Consider the following 22,304-nt stretch of genomic DNA (forward strand, 5'->3'; position numbering starts at 1 on the left):
AGGTTAGGCACCATGACAGTGATTGGTTCAAAGCCTCCTAATGAGTTTCATGGCAGAGAGAGGATTTGAACCCTGATCCTAGTTTGATACACTAACCATTACTACACACTGCTCTACTACAAGCTGCATACATTAATTTATGCAGTATATTTATATACCACCTTTCAAGAAATATTGAAAAGAAACATTTTCAATCTTACTCATCCATCTCTGGAACAACAGCTAAAATTTCACCATACAATAAAACGGAACCCATCTGCATTTGAATACAAGCGGAGTCCTCTAAATGCATATCATTGTTTTTAGAAACTATTCCAGATATGCTTCCAAACCATGATGGACTAGCTGTGATAAATACAGGAACTGGCACTGTCCCTCTGTGGCTTGCAGGTGTTGGACACAGTGTTTCTGTGCCCCTGACACTAGCAAATTACTTTATCTGGAAGTGCCCCAAGCACAGTCAGACTTTGGGTACTTTTAATTCTGCTGAAATGTTTTCAGAACCTCACATTCAGATGGTTGGCACCAAGCTGAAACCGTGACATATTTTTATCACTGCTGTTGAGGGGATTTGTTTGCTTATTTGTTCGAACAGCTATGCTGGAAGAAGAGGTTTTATGTAACTCCAAAGCTTGGTTCCAGCATTTTGTAAAAGACCAGCTGGTCCATGGAAAGGTATGGCATTGTCTCACTTCATTTGCTTTGTGTTCTCTTTTCCCACAGAGTGCACCAACAGAATCTATAGTTGGAGATTCTATAATGTACGTTAGAGCTGGTTTAAAACGTTGTGCTGTCTGTGCCTGTGAACTCTGGCCTGGATGCTGTGTCCACATTTATGCATCCCTCTTCCTGGGGTTGGGCTTTCCCCCTTGGTATCCCCTCCTTCCAGCCAACTCTCAGCGAGGTCATTCCAATGAGAGCGAAGGAGGCGATCAGACAAGGTCGATCTCGCTCTCTCGCTCTCTCCCTCGCTCTTTTGTTGAAGACACTAGCTGTGCGCGAAAGGAGCGTGGTGCTGAATTTAATCTGCCTTCGCCAGCCTCAAGGATATCGAGAATTTATTACAGCATCGGCAGAAACAGACCCACACACCAAACGCTTAGCCGGGGCCCTCGGGAGACTTAAATCGATGGCACCGCTAAAGAGAATCGTGTGATCATCAGCAAGTGTCTGGAGAGAAACCCAGAGAGCACTGGGGAGGCTTGGAAAGAGACTTCAGCACCTCGGACAGCTCCCCGTGGAGGCTTCATTAGTCGGAATCTGCGTGGCGGCAGCGCTGAAGCGACTCTCCAGGCTGCCTCTCCCCCAGGCTGCAAGCACGAAAGCGCGGGGAGGGAGCGGAAACCCACTGTGTGATTCACCACCCGCTGGACGCGCACGGAGGACCCTAGGGCTCGAAGGCACCTCCGTTTTTAGGGTCTGTGGCCCGGACTGAAGCAGGATCTGACTTGAGGCCACCTGGCCTTCTCCTCCGTGGATAATGCCTGGCTGCTGAAGAAGAGAGACAAAAGTTTGCCGCGGAGGGAAAAGCCGTCCCCCTCCCCGGCCGGAAGAAGGCGAATGCTTTGCTTTCTTAGCTGATCTGGTAGGAATGATGACCGAGCGAGGATGTGCACCAGCAGCCAGATCATCGGGAGCCTCCTGGTGCTCTCCGTGCTGGAGATAGGGCTGGGGGTATCCAGCGTGGCCGTGGGGGCAGTCAGTTTTAGCCTGGCTCTTGCAAAGCAAACGCCTCAGCTGGGAGACTCTTCTCCGGTATGGAGCGGGGTGTGTGTACGTTAGCCATTTCACTCTCTCTTTAACTCTTGGTGATGGTGATGATGTTCAGGGTGTGCTAATGTCAGTTCTTTCTTGCAACCCCTCCTCCCCGCCAAGCTTCCCACTCCAGCTGTGCATGCTCTGTGCATTATTGATGTGCATGAACTAGGTGTCTCGCCTGCTTATTTTTGCTCCCCCAATGTATTTCAGGGCAAAATGACTGAACTTTATTTGAACCCCATCAGTGTCCTCCTCTCCTGCCCGCTTGAATTTCCTGCCGGCAGAGTGCTGGGCCACACGTGTGGCAAACATGAAATCTGCCAGAGGGGTTGGGGGAACTCTTCCCCCAGTCCAGTCCATGGCCACCAACAGATGGTGGTCCAAAGAGAGAATGCTGTTGAAATAATGTCAAGGGCATGTCTTCAGAGACAGAGAGAAAAGGGGAGATGGGAGTTCTGGAAGCGTGACATCATTTTCTTGTGATCAGGAGCAACTGCATCTTCTAGGCAGGACTTCGTTCGGAATTGAATCTGTGTAAATTTAATTAACATTCAACCATATTCACTTTTCATTTTGACATCTTCCATCATTTGATTGATTCCTTTCATTTTAGTAAATGAAAATCAAATACGGATGTTTCAGCACAGATTATGTTTTTGACATCCATTAAGCTTGTTTATTGAATTTACTTGTACTTTTTAAATATTGGAATTCTTGCACCGACCCAAGTAAGTATGATTAGGATCAAAGCCAGCAGCTTCGTTCTAAAGGCATTCTTTGGAAGGAAGTCTTATTTTTAATTAACTAAGTTGCTTCTTCAGATGCTATCCAAATCATGTTTAACTTGCATTGAAATAACTGAGATGTTAAGTGCTTAATTTAAGTCCAAGCTGGTGTGTAGATATGCAGGGCTGACCCGCGGCTCAGGAGCACTCCAGGTGAAGCCTGCTCACCCGCCAGTGATGTGTGGTGGTGGCAAGTGAGGAGGGTGGATGAGCGGGTGGGCGTTGCCCATCACCTGCCAGCCCGCCCGCCAACCCTCTTTGCCACCACCACTGCTGCCAGTACCCGCTGCTGTACAGCAGCAGAAGCAAGAAGGGTGGGCAGGTGGATGATGGGGAATACCCACCTGCTCCTCTGCCCTCCTCGCCACTGCCTCAACTCACTGTAAAAATGGTGGGTGAAGTTGGGGATGAAGAGAATGGGCGAGTGAGCAGGCTCCCCATCGCCCACCCTTCTGTTCACTAGTGGTGGTGGGGAGGGGTCGAAGATCAGTGACCTAGATCCTCACGTAACCCAGGCTATTGCTGTCCTTGCTGGCTTTGCACCCTAAGTGGGCATTTAGATGGCTTTAATGGTTAGATCTGTAACTTTCTGAGTTGTGCCCATTGTGTGTGGTAATAATCTTCAGTCTACTTATCCTGGAGCAACATTCATTGCTCCAACATTCCACTGAAATTAGTCACTCCACAGTGGGGTAAGCTGACTGAGAATTTCAACACATCTATATATGTATTACATGCTAACATGCATGACACTAATCTCTAATATATTGTTTAAAAGAAAGGCAAAGATGGCTTAAAGGGCTGGCCCAAGGCTCAGGGGGGCCTCAGGCGAAGCCCACCCTGGCACCCTACGCAGCCCTCATCACCCAGACAAGCTCCCTCCTGGCCACAGTGGGCAGGAGGGTGGGTAGGCAACGAGGAGCATGCACCTGGCCTCCTCACCATTACTACCTGCTGCTTTGTGGCAACAGCAAGGATGGTGGGCAGGTTGGCTGGCAGGTGATGGGGAACACCCACACACTCACATGCCCTCCTTGCCACCACCTCCACCCACCATTTTTGCAGGGGGTGGTGGCAGTAGCAACAGCAGCAAAAAGGGTGGGTGAGTGAGTGGGTGTTTCCCATTACCCTCCCACCCTCCTTGCCACCCACTGCTGCCATGACCCACCACTTTATGATGCCAATGAGGAGGATGGATGGGTGGGTGATGGGAAACATCTGCCCACTCACCTGCCTTCCTTGCCACTGCCACAGCTTCCACTCACCATGAAAGTGCTGAGGAGGGTGGGTGAGTGGGCAGGTGCTCCCTACCACCCACCAGTGGCTGCCATGGGGAGCGGGTGGAAGATGGCGACCCTGGGTCATACATGACCCAGGCTGTTGTTGGCCCTGTCGGTTTTGTGCCCTAAGCAGGTGCTTAGCCAGCTTTAATGTGCGTGTCAGGTCTCATAATCTTGTGATGTAAAAACTCATTCTAACCTGATAGAAAAGCCATGTGGAAAACTGCCAGAACCATATACAGTAGCTCCCTTTTCCTGAACAGAGGAAATGATAGAGCAGAAAATGTTAATATATGCATCATTTCCTTTAGGCTGAGTAGCTGTACATCCATGTATTTATTTTGTTTACATTTCTAGTTTGCACATTTGTAGATATCAAATCTTGCTTGCACATTTTATCTTTTAAAAAGACAACACATGAATTAATTTTGCTGAGCAGAAGAAGCAACAGCTGTAGGTGGCAATGATAGCTGAGAGTCACAACTCCACTTTTCCAGATGGCTCAAGTGTTTGTGCATATGTGCATGGGGAAGTGAAGCTTTCTGAAGAACACTATTTGGCAAAGAAGGAGAAGCCTATCAATGGCTTCTAGTCATGATGGTTATATGTTGCCTCCAGGGTGCTTTCCAGAAAGCAACTTAAAATTGCTCCGCTATGTATAGGCCTGGTTTGCATTTGTACAATCTGGGTTTTGACACCATCTTGCATAAGGGCAGAAAGTTGCCGTTCACACAGCCACAGCCTATATTCAGATCTTAACTTGATGTTTCAGGTTTAAAGCATTGTATGTGCATAGAAAATAGTACAAGTAGAAATAGTAGCTTTCTTATTTCTGAGAACAGTTTGTAGGTTTGTTCTTTTTTTTCCAAGGTGTCACGTGGAGGGGCCTATCAGTGGATATATCTTAATCTCTGCCTCTCAGCTTTTGAAATCAGTCTTTAAAAAAAAGAAGAAGAAAGAAAGAATCCCATTGTTCTTGTGCAAAGCAACCAGCCTCTGCAATCAGCTTTATTTATTATTATTATTATTATTATTATTATTATTATTATTATTATTATTAAAATAAATAATCCCCGGTACTGCTCTTGCGCCATGGTATCAGTGGTACCTCCTCTGGTTGCAATTGGCCACTTTGTGGTTTTTTCCTCCCAAGATCCTGGTGCTCTTGCACAAATTCACTGAGGGGGGGAAGGAGGAGAGAGAAAGCTGTCACGTCACCTCCTCTCCTCCTCCCCTTCTCTCTCTCTCTCTCTCTCTCTCTCTCTCTCTCTCTCTCTCTCTCTCACACACACACACACACACACACACACACACACACACACACACACACACCCTGTGTGCAGATCCAGATCCAGAGGTTGCATCCTCTCCTCCTCCTTTTTCATGCTCTCTCCCCTCAAGCCTCAGTGTGGGAGGAAGTAGTGTAAAATCCAATGACTAACCCTAACCGGCTTCAAAACATGAGATGCTTTGAAGCTGGTTAGAGTTAGCCCATTGGACTTTGCACCACTTCCTCCTGTGCTCAAGCACGCAGTCTGGAAAGCACCCAGGTTCAGATGCAGTATGGGTCTGAATACCAGTTGCTGGAGGGCAATGGCAGGAAAGGGCTGTCACCTATCTCTCCTGCTGGCGAGCTTCCCAGAGGTATCCGGTTGGCTACTGTGGGAAACAGGATGCTGGACTAGATAAGCCTTTGGTCTGATCCAGCAAGACTCTTCTTATGTTCTGATGGTGTGAAATAATAGTTAGGCAATAGTGCATAACAAAGAAAGACATTGTAGATAAAATGCTGTTGGTAATTATTTCATAGTGATTGTTATGATTAATACTGCTCTATAGGATTTGCACTTGCTGTTAGCCCTGAAGTTGTTAGGATGCCACAAAGTTTAATGGAGTAAGGCAGTGGTTCTCAATCTTGGGTCCCCAGATTTTGTTGGGCCACAAACCCCATCACCCCCAGGCTTTGGCTGCCTAACAAGATCTGGGGACCCAAGTTTTATATCCTCTGGAGTAAAGCCTTCAATGCCTGGCCCTGTTCATTTCTCTCCCTAAGCTACTGGTTGTGAGTATGGATACACATGTGAGCACATAATTGTTTATGTAATGTACGGGTACAGGCTGGTCTAGAACATAGTTAAATCCATGGTAGATTCACACAGCTGGACTTTCCACTGCGAGTGACTTTTTGCAGTCATGTTTTATTGAAGATCAATAGATTCTGTACACCTACAGGTAGGTCAGATGTGCTGCATCTTGAACACATTCACGAGGTGGGGTTCTATATTAATGTCCAACTAAAAGTGAGAAAATCACCATTCTGTGGGTAAAACTATTATGAGAATCTGCTGAGAAATATTTTTATTTCAATACATAAGAACAGCCCTGCTGGATCAGGCCCAAGGCTCATCTAGTCCAGCATCCTGTTTCACACAGTGGACCTCCAGATGCCACTGGGAGCCTACAGGCAGGAGTTGAGGGCATGCCCCCTCTCCTGCTGTTACTCCCCTGCAACTGGTAAGTGCAGCCAGTTTTGGGATGTCTGCACTTCAAATTTATATTGGTTAAACTATCATGGTCTCCCTGTAGAAACCTGGGCACTGTAGCTCTGTGAATGGGGTTGAGGCTCATGATGAATTCTCAACATTTCTACAGAACTGGAAAAAGTGAGGACTGCTGGCTAGTTTATATAGATGGATGCCCCCTGCTCAATGGCCTCTGGGAAAGCTGGTTCTAACAGTCATCATTGCCACATGATTCTGGCCAGGATCTTGGCCAATTCCATCAGTGGCCCAGTGTGCTGGTAATACCAGGCCCCAAATAATTTAGTACATGGAACATATTCTCACTCTCCTGATCAAAATGCTGAGGGTGATATTGAGTTGAAGAAAGAAATCAGGTCAGCATCCAAGGGGAAGAGTATTGTAATAATGAGTAGCTTCAATTATCTTCACATAGACTGGGTTAATTCATGTTCAGATCATGACAAAACATACACAGTGTTTAGATACCCTAAATGTCAGTGGCTTAGAATAGCAGGTAATGAATTGACCATAGGGGAGGTGACACTGGAGATAATCGTAAGTAGCACCTAGGACCTGGTACAAGATGCAAATGTTGTTGAATCAATAGGGAACAATGGCTGTGGTGCTATCATATCCAACATATGTGGAAAATTGCCAATTTGCCAAGTTGAACGCAGACACATTTGACTTCAAAAGAGTCAAAATATGATAAATAAAAAGAGGAAACCTCTCAAAATGAAGGGACTAGTAGAAAGGAAGCTGGATATGAAAGTCAAGGGGCACAAATATCTCCAGAATGTGTGGAGGTTATATAAAACCAGAAAAACAGAATAATAAGAGTTGAAGGGATCTTGCAGGCCATTGAAGTCCAACCTCTTGCTCGATGTAGGGAATTCAGAACTAGCACATCCACAACAGATGGCTGTCCAGCCTCTACTTGAAGACCTCCAGAAGCTCATCCAGAATGAATATCACGAAGTACCAAAAGGTACCAAGTTACTACTACCAAGTTTAAGAGGATGCCGGCATGCTAACAAATAGAGTCAATGAAGTGATAGTTTCTAAAATAAAAAGTGCTGGTAATTACATTTAAAGTCCTAAGCAGCTTAGGACCGAGCTATCTGGGAAAGTCCCTTCTTCAGCATGATCCCCAACTCACCTGATGGCCACATGGGATGGGACCTTTTCTGTAGTCATTCCTGGGCTGTGGAATGTGCTCCCTATGGATATTCAAGGTTTATCAACTGTTACCAGCTTTTTTAAAAGTCCGAAGCCACATTTTCAGCCTGGTTTTTAGTTATTCTTAAATAGTTTTAATTTTAATGGTTTTTAATGGCTTATATATCTTGTTTTTATTGTTTTTATTCATGTGAACCACCTTGAGTCTCCGGGTTAGGCAGTATAGAAATTTAATACATAAATTTTAAAAAGGCATGAAGGCTCTCTTTAGAAAATTGAATCTGCACCTAAATGAGAACAAAAAGGCATACAGACTAGCTGACAAAAAGGAATACAGACTAGCTGACAAGAAGAGATGCAAAAAAAATAATTTGAGGAGATGAGCAATAAAATATATTTAAATAAATCAGAAGCAGGAAACTGCTAGGCAGGCAGTTGAACTGTAATGAAAAGGGAGTGAAAGGGATGCTGAAGGAGGACATGGACATTGCAGAGAACAGCTGAAGCAATTATTTGCATTGGTCTCCACTGCAGAAGACATGTGGCAGATACCTGTGCCTCAACCAAACACCACAGAGAGAGTATGAAGAAATGAGTCAAATAGACGTGACAAAAGATTAGGGTTTAGGGCACATCGACAAATTAAAAACTACAGGTAGCTGGATCTACTACTACTACTACTACTACTACTACTACTACTACAATATTTATATACTGCTCTTCAACAAAACTCTCAAAGCAGTTTACATAGAAAAATAAATAATACATAAATAAGGTCTAGATGGAATCTACTTGAGAGTTCCCCGCTAACTGAGCAAAGATATATATTTATATTTCTTTAATTTTATTTATTTAGTACATTTCTATACTGCCCCATAGAAAAAAGGTCCCAGGGCAGTTCACAGTATAAAACCATTAAAACACTAACATAATTAAAACAATTTAAAATACAATAAAAACTCTAAAACTGAAGCTATACACTATAAACTATACCTTTTAAAGCGGTGATTTTCTTATGTTTAGCAGGGGGAAAGAAACTGTCCCTATCTAGTCCCAGCACAGCATCCCTTCAGTGGCGCTTGCTGGTGTCTACCTTGTGTTTCTTCTTAGATTGTGAGCCCTTTGGGGTTGGGAAGCATCTTATTTATGTATCATTTATTTTTCTATGTAAATCGCTTTGAGAACTTTGGTTGAAGAACAGTTTATACATATTCATAGTAGTAGCGGACTTTTAACATGAAATGTTGAACAGTAAGAACTTTAAAATGAAATGGCTGATTTTCTGACAAAAATATGTACCTTGTCACTCCCTTATATATGCCTCTGTGCCAAAGAACTGGAAGGTGGCCAATGTAATGTTCATTTTTTAAAAAAGGAGATACAAGGGCCAGGGTAGTACAGGGCATTACAGTCCATTTAGTTTCATGTCTGCTCTGGGCACATTGGTGGAAAGTATAATTAAAGATAAAATTATTATATTAAGTACATAGAAGAACAAGTCTTGCTGGAGGGGAATCAGCATGGCTTCTGAAAAGGTGAGTCCTGTCTCACTAACCTTTTATAGGTATTTTAGAGTTCTAAAAGGCATGTCATAAGGCATGTGGATAGAGGTGATCTGGTTGACATTATGTACTTGGACTTTCTAAAAGCTTTTGACAAAGTTCTCCACCAAAGGCTCCTGAAAAATAACTTAGCTATGGGTTAAGATGACAGGTCCATTTATGTATTGTTAGCTGGCTAAGGAACAGGTAACTGAGTAGGAATAAAGGAGCAAAGGAGGGGAGTAAGGAGTAGGATTCCTCAGTTACCTTTATTGGGACTCACACTTTTTAATTTGTTCATACATTATTTGGAGTTAGGAGCAAGCAGCAAGTAGGCAAATTTGCAGATGACACCAAACTATTCAAGGGTGGTAAAAACTTGAAATAGATTGCAAAGAACTCCAAAAGTATCTCTCCAATCTGAGTGACTGGGCAACAAAATGACAAATATTCTTCCATGTAAAGTAACCCACAAGCAAAAATTCCCTATTTTGCATATACACTGATGGGATCTAAGCTGTTGGTGGCTAATTAGATCTATGGTTTTAAATTTTAATGTTGGTTTTAAGTTATTTTGATTTTAATTGTTTAATTGATTTAGTTCAGATTTTAATTGTTTTGTTTTTATTTTGTTGTCAACCACCTTGAGCCATTTTTGGAATGGCAGTATATAAATTAAACAAACAAACAAACAAACAAATAACCACAAAAGAAATCTTAGGACCATTGTGGATCACACATTGAAAACATTTACTCCCATTTGAGGCAGCTGTGAAAAGGCAAATTCCATGCTAGGGATTAGGAAAAGAGTAAAGAGAGAGAGAGAGAGAGAGAGAGAGAGAAGTGTACTATTATAATATCTTTATACAACTCTATGGTGTGGCAACATTTGGAAGACTGTGTACACTTCTGGTAGTTGCATCTCAAAATAGGGTATTGTAGAGCTGGAAAGAGTTCAGAAGAGAGAAACCAAAATGATCAGGGGGTTGGAGCACCTACCTTACAATGAAAGGCAATAACATTTGGGACTTTTTCATTTTGGGGGGGAAATCAACAAATAGGGGACATGACTGAGGCTTATGAATTATGTGTTATGTGTAGAAAGAATGTGAATTTCTCCATTCACAACACTAGAACTAGGGTCATTTAGTGAAACTGGCAAGGTCTTTTAGGGTGGATTATACACTCTCCGCAGAGTGCATAATCAGACAATGGAATTGACTGCCACAAATCTACAAGGTTAGATGGCTATAAAGGGAGATTAGAAAACTAATGGAAGACAAGTCTGTCATTGACTATTAGTATTGGACTACAGGCCACTGGAATGTCTCTGAATACCAGTTGCAGGGAACAATGGTGGGAGAGGGGGCGTGCTTTCATCTCATGCTTGTGAGCTTTCCAGAGGTATGTGGTTGGCCACTGGCTGGCTTCAGGTTGGCCACTCTGAGAAACAGGATGCTGGACCAAATTGCTTTTGGCCTGAGTCGGCTCTTCTTATGTCTTTATGATCTCTGGGACCACTGGCAGTGTGAACTTGCCTTGATTTAGAAGCAGCTTTAAGTCTGTAATAGTAATGTATATGTACTCTTAGTCCAATGCACATGAGACCATGGTGGACATGATGCAAGGGCCTGTTTGAATGAAATGTCACCATCTATATATATTTCTCTTAGGCATACCTGTCGCTAGTCCCATGTGTGGCAGCTCTTGCGAGAGTTCGCGAGAAAGCTGCTGGCAGAGGAAGAGGAAAGCGGTGGTGGCAGAGGCAAGGCGGGAAGCAAAATGGTGGGGGGGGACAAAATGGCAGTGGCGTGGGCGTGGGGGGGAGACAATGGCGGTGGGGTTGGTAGGGGAGAAAATGGTGGTGGGGGCAGGTGGGTGGAGGGAGAAAATGGTGGTGGAGGCGGGAGAGAAATTGCAATGGCAGCGGTGGGCAGGGCAAGAAAATGGCGGAGTTGGGGGAGGGCAGGCAGGGGAGAAAAGCAGCAGTGGGCAGATTGGGAAACAAATCGGTGGCAGTGGCAGGTGAGTGAAACTAGAGGCACAGAGGTTCTGCATCCGGCCCAGCTAGTTATTTATAATGCTAGTGGTTTTCTCAAAACTGTTAGCAAAATAGCCATGCCAAGTACTGGCAGGGATTTGAGCTTCCAGAATAAGATTCCTTCCTTTTAATCCTGTAGAAATTATTTCCTAGAATTTAGCTTCTCTCTTTTCTACAACTGCAAGTCCCAACTCCTCCCATTGTTCTTTTATGAAGATGTTTTTCTTTCTAAGGAGGTTCTTATATGCAGTTCATTGGAGAAAGTCTAACCCTTCTAGTAAGCTGAGCTAGCAATTTAGCATATTTACAGTCCTTATCATACCATCCAGTCTTGGGAGGGACCAAATTTGGTCTTAAGGTTTTAGTCTTCACTAAAAGGGTTTAAGGGTATCCACAACAGATGAAAATATGTCCCTCAGATTAGCATGTCCCCAAGAATGGATTAAGCTTTTTGCCACCCATAGGCAGCCAAAGATTTGCCACCCTGATGGCAAGAAATCCCCTTTACAAGTAAAGGGCTTGGGGGGGATTTTAAAAAAAAACTTTTTAAGATAGCTCCTGCACGGTGGCCGTGTGCAGGCGCGGCTCATGAACTCTCCTCGGGGGTGGGGAGCGGGCGGCTTCTTTAAGGTAAATGGAGCCAGTGCTCCGTGCCACCCAGCAGCCCCCGTGGCGGGGAATCGCCTCCGCCACTCACCTGGCTGCTGGCGGGGGCTCACCTCTGTGGGAGCCAGGTGAGTGGTGGAGGTGATTCCCCACTGGGGGCTGCTGGGTGGCACGGAGCACTGGCTCCATTTACCCTTAAAGAAGCCGCCTGCCGCCCCCCACCTCAGAGGCGCATTCACGAGCCGTGCCTGGCCGTGTGGCAGGGACAGTGGTGAGAGCTCCTAGTGGGCCCACTCTCCTCCCAAACCATGACAGGTCAGGTGCTGGATTGTGACGGAAAAGGTGGTGAGAGAGCTCCTCACACGGGCCCACCTTCCTCCCAAATGACACAGGTCGGGCTGATTTTGGCCAGTTTCAGGCTTCTGTGCACACAAAAATTGGCCTTTTCTGTGTCATTTGGGAGGAAGGTGGGCCTGTGTGAGGACATCTCGCTGCTGTCTCTGCCATCCCGGATGGCAGAGACAGTGGCGAAAGAGCTCCTCACACTGTTGTGAGCTACACCTGGTTTCGCACTCTGTGTATGCTCAGAGGGAAAGAGGCAAAATCACATCATACATAAACTGAATTGGTCCTTGGAGATGGTGACCATGTAGGATCTGGGAGCGCAAACAGAGATAGAGGGAGACACACTCAGAAAGTTCAATGGGCTTTATTATAGAAAGTTGCTCATCAGGATAACATTCAAACAAGTCATCCAAATTAAAAACATGTTTCCCATTCAAGCTGTAGTGTAATGCTCCTAACTAACATATGTGTGTGCACTCTGTAATCATAGTTATCTAACATATCCTAATAAAACATTTAGAGAGAAGCAGAGAAAGAAGGAAGGGCTTAAGAGAAGGATGGCAGTGATTAGTAGGGAGGAGGGAAGGGAGCAGGCTGTGCTGAGCCTTGAATAGGCATCTCACCAGGTTCACAAACAAGGCTCCAAAGGACTTGTTCATTGCTGGAACTTGAGAGCGATGCAGGCTTTAAGCAGCCAGGCAGGCTGGTTGTAAATGCTCAGAGAAAGGCAGAGCGAGCGAGCACCATGGCTGGGTAGTCTTCACTTCTCACTGCTCAGCAGAGGTCACAGACGGTCCCTGTCCATGGAAAGAATTCCTGCTTTAGCCCAGCAGCTTGAACAGCAAACTCTGGGATCGCTCTTGAGCAAAGATCTGCTGGTTAGGCAAAGCTTGCTGATTTGCCATGTCTAGAGAGCCCTTTTTATATCAGCAGCATCCTCTGCATACTGTCTTTTTGTTGTCAGGAAGCAGTTTGCTCCTTTTGTTCTCCCAAACACCTTAAGTTGTTGGTCTGTCTTTGCCTAAGAGGCAGGCTCCTAGCGCCTTTTACTCCCAAAGAGTGTTAAAAGGTCAAAAAGGGTTCTTTAAGAAGGAAGAAACAAAGCTATAGGTGAGAGACACCAATTAAATTTCTTCTTGTGTACATCTACTTAGTGTCTAGTTCTTAAAAAAAGAATGTTTCACATAACAGCCAAGGGGTACCTGCTTGAGGCTAGTTAATCAACACATCTGACTAAGGCAGAACAATATAGGTGACATCAACATGATAAGCATTCTGTCAGAAGAAGTAAGGGATGAGCTTCCAGCTTGTCTCCTAGGAGTTAATCATTTCACTCAGAGCTGAGTGAGGCCTTGCATCAGTGTTTCTCTCAATGGAATTGCTGGCAAAGACACACAGGCCTCAGCCTGGCTCATTGGGCTATGAGTTGTGGTCCAATATGAGTGGCCTGGGCCATAACAACATGGGGGATCTCCTCACACTAGGTATTTATTTATTTATTTATTGAATTTGCATACCACCTAGTATAAAACTCTCTATAAAAATAGCATATTATAACATGCTATTTGAGGTAATGGTTGCTAGAAAAGACTATATGGTCTATGACAGGTCCCAATTTTACTTTTAAGAAATGTAAAATATCCACCTGAGATGTCTAAATCACTACCGTGCCGGTAGACATACTGGAAGCCAGAAATGGATTCTATCAATTTTTGGCCTTGTGTGTTAAACACTTTATCCTGTGAGGTCCTAGTGAGCAGAAAAATATCACTATCCTCCATGTATGTTAAGTTTTCATCAGAGCCAATACGAGCATTGAATCACCACAGGCTACAATACTTGCATTTGGAAAATGTTTGAAGCAATGTTCCAGTGCCTCAGTGAAATCTTTCCAAAGACTGTCTGAATACTGTGATGAATTGTTTGGAGGAATATACAAGTTTAAACAGACCAAGTCATGATTCTGGTTACTCTCAATCAAGAATACTAGAATAAAGTTATTTCTAGAGTTGCTAATCAACCTGGCCTCTAAATTAAGTTTTACTAGGAGTAATATGGTCAGGCCTCCACTGGCCCTTCCTTTCCAACAGGGTTTAACTGCAGGGAAGCTAAATGAAATAAACCCCTCATGATATAAATCTGTATCTTCCCTCAACCAAGTTTCTTGAAGACAAATGATATCAAAGGATTACAAAAATTCCCCCAATTCCTCCCCTGCAATTTCCCCAAAATAAAAAGTCCAGGGTTTTATTAGAACATCCTGTGATATCCCATGACAAAATATTGGGGGAATGGGAATCTCCAGAACTATCTAGTTAGGGCAAAAACTGGGGCTGATGCCCACCATAAGGTTGATTAGGCCTCTGTCTCAGCCTTTTCCCCCCATGAATGACCTCTGTTTCTTTGAAGGTTTCCTGCCTGTACACCAAATTCTAAATTCATCTGGACTGGCTGCAGATATATCTGTTCTTTTGCCAAGGAGGGTGTGGGAGGCCTTTCCCCATATCTGGAATTAATATATTTCCCTCTATCCTTAATTAAAATATTGTTAGGATATGTAACAAATGGGGGAAGATCTTTTCTCAGATGTCCTGGTTCACAAAAATTCCTCTTAACAACACGACTTTGTTTATTAATATACTTCTTTTGTCTGTTTATGAGATTTGAGTATTTTTAAGGACAATTATGAATTAAATCCCTGAATATTCTGGGGATTTCCCCATTTAAAAGAAATGTTTTATCTTCAAACTGATGTAACAGACTCCAAAAGGCACGTCTGTGATCTATATTGGGGGAAAACAGCTTTACAATACCCCTAGATTTCTTGGGATTAGCATGATATACTCAGGAACCTTTCAGGGCTCCTTTATCATCCCAAGTTTCCTCGACCTTGGCCAATCTCTCTCTCTCTGTACTTCAGTTCCAATTCTCCATGAGCCATTTAGCCTTTGCAGTGGCCAATTAAATATCAAGATACAAAGGGGAGAGCCCAATGGAGGATCAGTTTTCTCCAATACAAGTACAGGCTTTTGATCTTCATAACTTTGTGTTAACTCCTCCTTAAAGGATTCCTCTTCTCCTTCTCCTACCAGTCCTATCATAGAGTCTGATTTATTGTTCTCATCTAGGAAGGATTCATGCCACTCATCTGTTGTAATCAGGTCAGATTCTGAGAATGTCAGATCTGTACTATTTAAGGAATTCTTTGAAACTCTATCCTTAACTATTGGCTTATACTGATTCCTATGCATTTCCAAGACTAATATGATTTCATTTAATTGCCCCCTTGTTATCTGTAGGTTAAGGGTTAGATTATCATCATGTTCATGTCCAGGATCCAAGGGAATTTTTTTTAAGTCATTGTCAAATGTCTTAGTAGAGGGGGCAACTGTAAGTATTTCTGCTTCAATATGATCTAACATCATCTTCATCTTGGCCTTGAGACTTGATATTTCCTTTCCTAATGAGTCCATTCTGTTAAATTGACTTCTCATAGACCTTTGCAGAGAGAGCACTAATCCTGAAGAAACTTAAAACAAATTTATAAGCTTTTCATTGTTGACAGATAATTATCCATAGGACTATACAATTGTTTTGGAGCTGGAACAGGTCAAGATGTACCTGTTTGGTTAAAAACATCTGAGAGCAATTGATTACTTTAAAAATCTGGGTCCATTGACCAATTGCCTATGTGATCATCATTATGAGGAGTTACCAAGCATTCCTGTTGTCTGGTGCTAACTTGACTGATCAGGTAGGGATGGTCATCTAAACTAAGAGGAGCTGCAGTTCCTAGATTTGATTTTCTTGGAAGTATAGTGATTACAACCCACCCTTCCTATTTTCTAGGGGTAGACTGGAGTAGAAGTGGAGTAGAATTCATTTTTTTGGTTGTTTTTATGAGATCTAGTTTCCACCATCATAATCTCAGTCTATAGTTATGGTAAAGGTAAAGACTGCCGTCAAGTCGATTTTGACTTCTGGCACCCACAGAGCCCTGTGGTTTTCTTTGGGTAGAATACAGGAGGGGTTTACCATTGCCTCCTCCCACGCAGTATGAAATGATGCCTTTCAGCATCTTCCTATATGAAGATATAGGAGATGCAAGTTTTGGGTGGTATAGAAATATTTTAAATAAATAAAATAAGTACAATATATTGCTGCTGCCCGATATAGGTGTTTCCATATCAATTCAAACACAAAACAAAGAATCAAATCTTTCCTTAGTTTCCTTTCAGGATAGGAACAGTGGTGATGGGAGAAGATTGCATTGCTATCCTAGAGTTCAAAACTCTAACAAACTTTAGAGTTACATTCCTTGATTAGGTTCCCTCATAGCCTTACTAAATTGGTGCTGTTTACTACAGCTGCTGTTTAATATTTACCCTATAGCAGGGTAAATATTAAAAAGACAATTAAAAAGAATCAAAATCAGGCCTCCAATTCTCAAAGTGCCTCCAAGTGCATCGCCAAGTGCCAAGTATAATTAGTCAGATTAATTGCTTAATCCTAAACATATTTCACATTGAAGTAAATGGGATTATTTCTGAGTAAAATATGCTGGAGATTGCAGCATAAAATGTTTAGAGTACTTTTGCTTAACTACAGTGTAGATTTAAGAGGTAATACCATCTATTAGAGGGAGAAAGACAGGGAGATGGGAAAAGAATGAATTTTCTTACTTCTGAAGAGCACCCTAATTAAGGCAAAGCTGATTTGTATGCACACTTCTTAAAATAACATAACATGGAAATGTAATTAAAGGCCTTTGACCCACTTCTGTCTTCAAATAACTGCAACTAGATGGAAGCCCAGTTTCATACATGGCTAACGGGAATGTTACTATGGAAACCTTAACTCTGAATATCCTATTTTACGTAGATTTAAATCACATGCATCTCTATTACACATATTGCCTCACTATCTCCACATAAGTTAATAGACCACCATAAGACATATTTGCTCATTTAGCTTTTTTCATAGTCCAGGAAAGGTGGCTCATCACATGCTTAATGTTCAGTTGTAATCCCACTGATATCAATGTGATAGTGCATATCGTCAGTGTTTAACACCTGCTTAACTCGGGAAGACTTGGGAACTCTTGCAGGGTGGACAAGTTGTTCACAACTGAAGACCACAATGGAAATGCACTGGCTGATATTCTAACTACATTTACTTGAGGAAGTCCCATTGAAATTAAAAGGACAATTTAGCCATGCCCAACATGTGTCTTTTTTATTTCAAAAAGCCATGTCTTTTTCATTTCAGAGGGACTTCCTCGAGTAAATTTAGTCAGGATGTCATCCACACTGTAAGCTGGAGTCTTGCAGATCTTGGCTTAGATGTCCTGAAGCATAACACAAGTGCTGCAGAACCGCATGTGCCACTGTGGGGCTCTAACACACACAGCAGAAGAGGGCAGCACTGGAACTACTGACCTCTTCAGCGGCTGCACATTGCACATACTCCCATTAAAGTATTCCCAATGAAAGTAAGAACATAAGACAAGACCTGCTGGATCAGACTGAAGGCCTCTCTAGTCCAGCATCCTATTTCATACAGTGGCCCACCAGATACCTCTGGGAAGCCCACAGGCAAGAGCTGAGGGCATTCCCTCTGAGGCATCTGGTGCACAATATGCGATCACTCAAGAGGCCAGTAATTCCAATACTGCCCTTTTGTGCAGTAGTACCATTGTCATGTGTGTTAGAGTCCCACAGTGTTGTGGGCAGTTCTAGAATACCATATTACTCCATGGGGCATTTAAGCCATTCAACATATCATGATTATGTGTAGTTAATACAGTCTCTCCAAATGTGGTGGGGAAATCCCATCACACTCCCTGGATATTGGTGGACTATGACTTCTGCACTGATGCTGCCATTAGACTGTCTTAGAAATCCTGCAATCTGAAAGCCAAGATAAGAAATGTAGGGCTCGTTTAATTATTACTTTTTGGAGCACATTACGCTTACATTGTCAGGCATCTCGTTCTGAAACCATAAGGCCTAGACATTTGTGCTTTTTCAAAAACAGAAATGTTTTAATATTAAATAGTTGTCTAGGGTACATACAAACCTCTTCATATGCCCATATGACTTAGAGGCTTTCTGTTGGTCATCTCTGTGGTGCAGGGGTGTCGGGTATGGAGGATCTTGTCTTGGTACTACTTCCATTAAGAATAATACAAATACAACAAACATTTATATACCGCTTTTCAACAAAAGTTCCCAAAGCCGTTGACATAGATATAAATAAATAAATAAAATGGCTCCCTGTCCCCAAAAGGATCACAGTCTAAAAAAGAAACATAAGATAGACCCCAGCAACAGCCACTGAAGGGATGCTGTGCTGGGGATGGATAGGGCCAGTTGGTCTCTCCCTGCCAGGTAAAGAGCATCACCACTTTTTAAAGGTGCCTTTTAGCTCGGTTCGCAGGGGCAATGTGCAAAGGATGGTTTTAGGTCAAGAATTACAGGATTTGTATGGCTGTCTTGCTTGGACAAGAGTAATACTCAGTAACTTCATGTGAATGTGTGAAGCTGCCATACTGAGTCAGACCGTTAGTTCATCTAGCTCAGTACTGCCTGACTCCAAGGCCTTAGCCCAGACATCTTTCTCAGCCCTGCTGCTTGAATTGTTAAGAATATAATCAGGCACTTTCTGCATGTGAAGCACGCACTCTTCCAATAATCTATGGCCCTGTTCTTTGTCTTTTGGAAAAGAAGAATCAATGGTTTAGGGCAGAGCTGCACAAAGTTGGTGCTCCATCTGCTGCTGAACTACAATTCCCATCATCCCCAGCCACAGTGGACAATGTTCAGGGATGGTGGGAGTTGTAGTCCAACATCTGCAGGAGGGTTGAAGTTATACAGACCTGGTTTAGGCTATTCTAGGAGTGGCACAGTGGGGAAATGCTTGACTAACAAGCAGAAGGTTGCTGGTTCGAATCTCTGCTGGTACTATATCGGGCAGTAGTGATATAGAAAGATGCTGAAAGGCATCATCTCATACTGCGCAGGAGGAAGCAATGGTAAACCCCTCCTGTATTCTACCAAAGAAAATCACAGGGCTCTGTGGGCACCAGGAGTCAAAATTGACTTGTCAGCACACTTTAGGAGTACTTCCATGGAAATAATTCTTATTAAATTAGGGGGCCTTGCTTTAATATCATTGCTAATATCCAATTTGGATAAACTTCTCTGAGGTGTTAATACTGAGCTCAAATCCAACAAGGTCAAGGTGATGAGGACTCCCCCTAAGACCAGCAAACCACTTAAGAAGTATGTGCTGATTACACTACTTCCAAAGATGTAAGAGCATCGCAGAATTGAGGCCAGAATGTTTAACATCTTGGACAAAAAGGAAAATGAGGGAAGGGGAACCATAGTTAAAATATATGGTAACATATTCTGGATGTTCTAATTCTGTCCATCAAATCTTTATGTGGTAAAACTCTGAAGGGTTCTCACTGTATAATGGGTCTCTGCAAAGGCCAAAAAAAAAAAAAGTGGGGGGGTCTCTCTCTCTTTTTAAAAGGTACTTATTTATTCATATTCTTTTTCTTATTTCTTGTGTATTATAACCATTTAATATAAATGATTTTTTTTAAAAAGAAGAGAGAAAGGGTAGCCACATGGTAATAAGATCAATCACTCAGTTGATGTCATCAATGTTGAGATCTTTATTTTAGTATACAGATGTGAATATGTCCATTCTCTCAATTATGTGAGTGGGCAAGATACCAAAATGCTGATAATTCTAATGGTCCTGAATCTAGCCACTGAATTCTTGATGCCTTTCTACTTCCATTGCTTGTCATAGTCCAACAGTGTAAACTGTAATTAGTCTCTGGAGGTGAACAGAAACATTGCAAGATGTTTGAATTCCACTACCCAAACGGAATGAGCCAGTTCTCCATAGAAACGGTGCAGCCAATCACATGAGCGTGTTGAACATGCAGGCACACACTGGTAACAAGAAGACAGCATGCATACAAATGGCTGCTAAACACAGACACATACACACCCCAAATATCCCTTTTTTCTGAATTATGTAAATCATATATATCAGCAGTAGAAGTGCTGTATCTTATTTCTTCATTGTTTAATTCTTCAGCTAAGAGGTACTGGGGCTGAAGAGAGTTTCCAAGCTATAATCTTGGATACAGAAGCCCTTACTCTAATTGTGTGAATGGCCTGGTAGTGATTACTCAGTGGTGTTGGGAAGTTGTTCTAAACATGATCAGAGGTACTCTTGTCTTCATATTTCAGGGCTAAGCCCTGGTGTGTCAAAATAGGTCCTGAAGCTGAATCCTACTGAATGTTAGTCCAAATTAAGCCTAGCTTTTTTTCTTTCTGGTCTGATTCATATGGCAATAGGGAGCCAGTGTGGTGAGGTGGTTAGATTGTTAGACTAGGACTGGAGAGACCCAGGTTTAGATGTCCAGTCATCATCTCTCAACTTAACCTACCCCACAGAGTTGTTGGGAGGCTAAAACGAGCTATGTACACTACCTTGAGCTCCTTAAAGGAAAAGAGGGGTAAACATGTAATAAAATAAATACACAGATCTCTGCTTCACCTCTCAGCCCCCACCCATACGGCAGCATGTTCCTCACATAGATGTGAAGGCCTCATCATGAGATCAAATTCAAACTGGATATAATATTGCTCCACTGACTTTTGAAATGATTTGGACTTTTGCAATGAATTAGACAAAATCTGGACCGGTGGTGGAGTCTTAGCAGTTGTATGAAGGGGAGAGAATACTCCCCCCCCTCTCACACACACACACTTTCACAAATACAGAGTGAATGTGAGGCTGATAGTGAGAAAGAAACTCAAGTATACGATGTTAACTGGATTTTGGGGAGAGAAACAGAAATGGGCATATGAACAGGGTGGGGTAGGGTAGGGTGGGGGAAGACCAACTTTAGATGGGCTAGAGCAGGGGTTCCCAACCTGTGGTACTCCCAATGCTGCTGAACTACAACACCCATCATCCCTAGCCACAACAAATTATAGCTGGAGGTGACGGGACTTGTAGTTCATCAACATCTGGAGTACCACAGGTTGGGAATCCCTGGGCTGAAGTGACCAGTCATGGTAAAGCCAACACCTGAGTGATTGATAGTTGCTATGAAAGGACTCTTGGGACTCAGAAGAGATGATAAGCTATAAAAGGTGGATAATGAACTATTACACAAGCAGCACTTCTCTAACTATTGGCAGATTGGCATTCATATCATTCATGTAGAAAGTCCTGATGACTCAATTCTGACATGAGTAAAGAATGAGATATTTTTACTCATGATATATGTCAAAGCAGATCCAAGCATTTTCATTCTCTGAATCCATCTCTCGTTCTCAATTTGACTGCAGAGATAAGTTAGGCAGAGGCTGCTTTTGGACATGATGCAGAACTGTGGGTCCAATGGTTCTGTGGTTCCGTGCCCCACCCTTCCCTTGCTTTCCCATCCAAATTCGGATGAAATGGAGAGCTCCCTCTCTGCAGGGTTACTGACTGCCGAGAAGAGGGGAACTGGCTGCTGGGGCTTCCTTCTTTACTGAAGGACAGCCCTGGCAGCCAATAGCAGAGAGAGCAAGGGAGGAGCTTCCTCCCTCAACTCTGGTTGCAGAAGGGGGAGACTTTACGTCCGAATGCTGGCACCATGGAATTGGAGCTCCAGGCAGCAGACCTTACTACAAACCAAAGGTACAAAATACAGATTGGGGAGGGAAACCAGGGGTCCATTTTTTAAAGGAAACTGTGGTTGGCCACATTCAGATGTACAGTTTCTGAATCCAGAGGTCCCTTCATGTGAATGCAGCTCTAAGAGAAACTAGTTGCACTTCATCTTCTTGGAATCCAAGGAATAAGTTAAAATAGCTTGAACCCGCACACAGCATCTGTGTGGTAGTACACTGAGCCTGTGGCACCCCCCTCTTCTCCCACAACTCACTCTCTCCTCACCACAACTTGCTCTTTCTGTCTGTCTGCCCCACAACTCTTTCCTCCATAACCCTCTCGCTCTCTGCCTCCCGCAACCCTCTTGCTCATGCTCTCTGCCCCCACAAACCTCTCGCTCATGCTCTCTGCCCCCACAACCCTCTCGCTCATGCTCTCTGCCCCCCGCAACCCTCTTGCTCATGCTCTCTGCCCCCACAAACCTCTCGCTCATGCTCTCTGGCCCCACAACCCTCTCACTTGCTCTCTGCCCTCACAATCCTCTTACTCGCACTCTG

At 43.3% G+C, this 22,304-nt stretch overlaps 1 protein-coding gene across 11 annotated transcripts in view; it reads left to right on the forward strand.

Annotated features, from left to right (window-relative positions):
- The first annotated feature begins 534 nt into the window (after positions 1 to 534).
- TMEM196 (transmembrane protein 196) overlaps positions 535 to 22,304 on the forward strand; it is a 44,753-nt gene continuing 22,983 nt past the window's right edge. Inside the window, exon 1 of one of the 11 annotated variants that reach the window (XM_053266275.1) lies at positions 535 to 675. In XM_053266275.1, the coding sequence (XP_053122250.1) occupies positions 598 to 675 (78 nt within the window). In that variant the 5' untranslated portion in view covers positions 535 to 597. Of the gene's footprint in view, positions 676 to 718; positions 1,774 to 21,691; positions 21,775 to 22,304 lie in introns of those variants that run through there. The other 10 variants (XM_053266273.1, XM_053266277.1, XM_053266271.1 and 7 more) reach the window with 10 other exon arrangements.

The sequence above is a fragment of the Hemicordylus capensis genome, chromosome 6, assembly GCF_027244095.1.
Source record: "Hemicordylus capensis ecotype Gifberg chromosome 6, rHemCap1.1.pri, whole genome shotgun sequence".
In the NCBI taxonomy this organism is placed as follows: Eukaryota; Metazoa; Chordata; class Lepidosauria; order Squamata; family Cordylidae; genus Hemicordylus; species Hemicordylus capensis.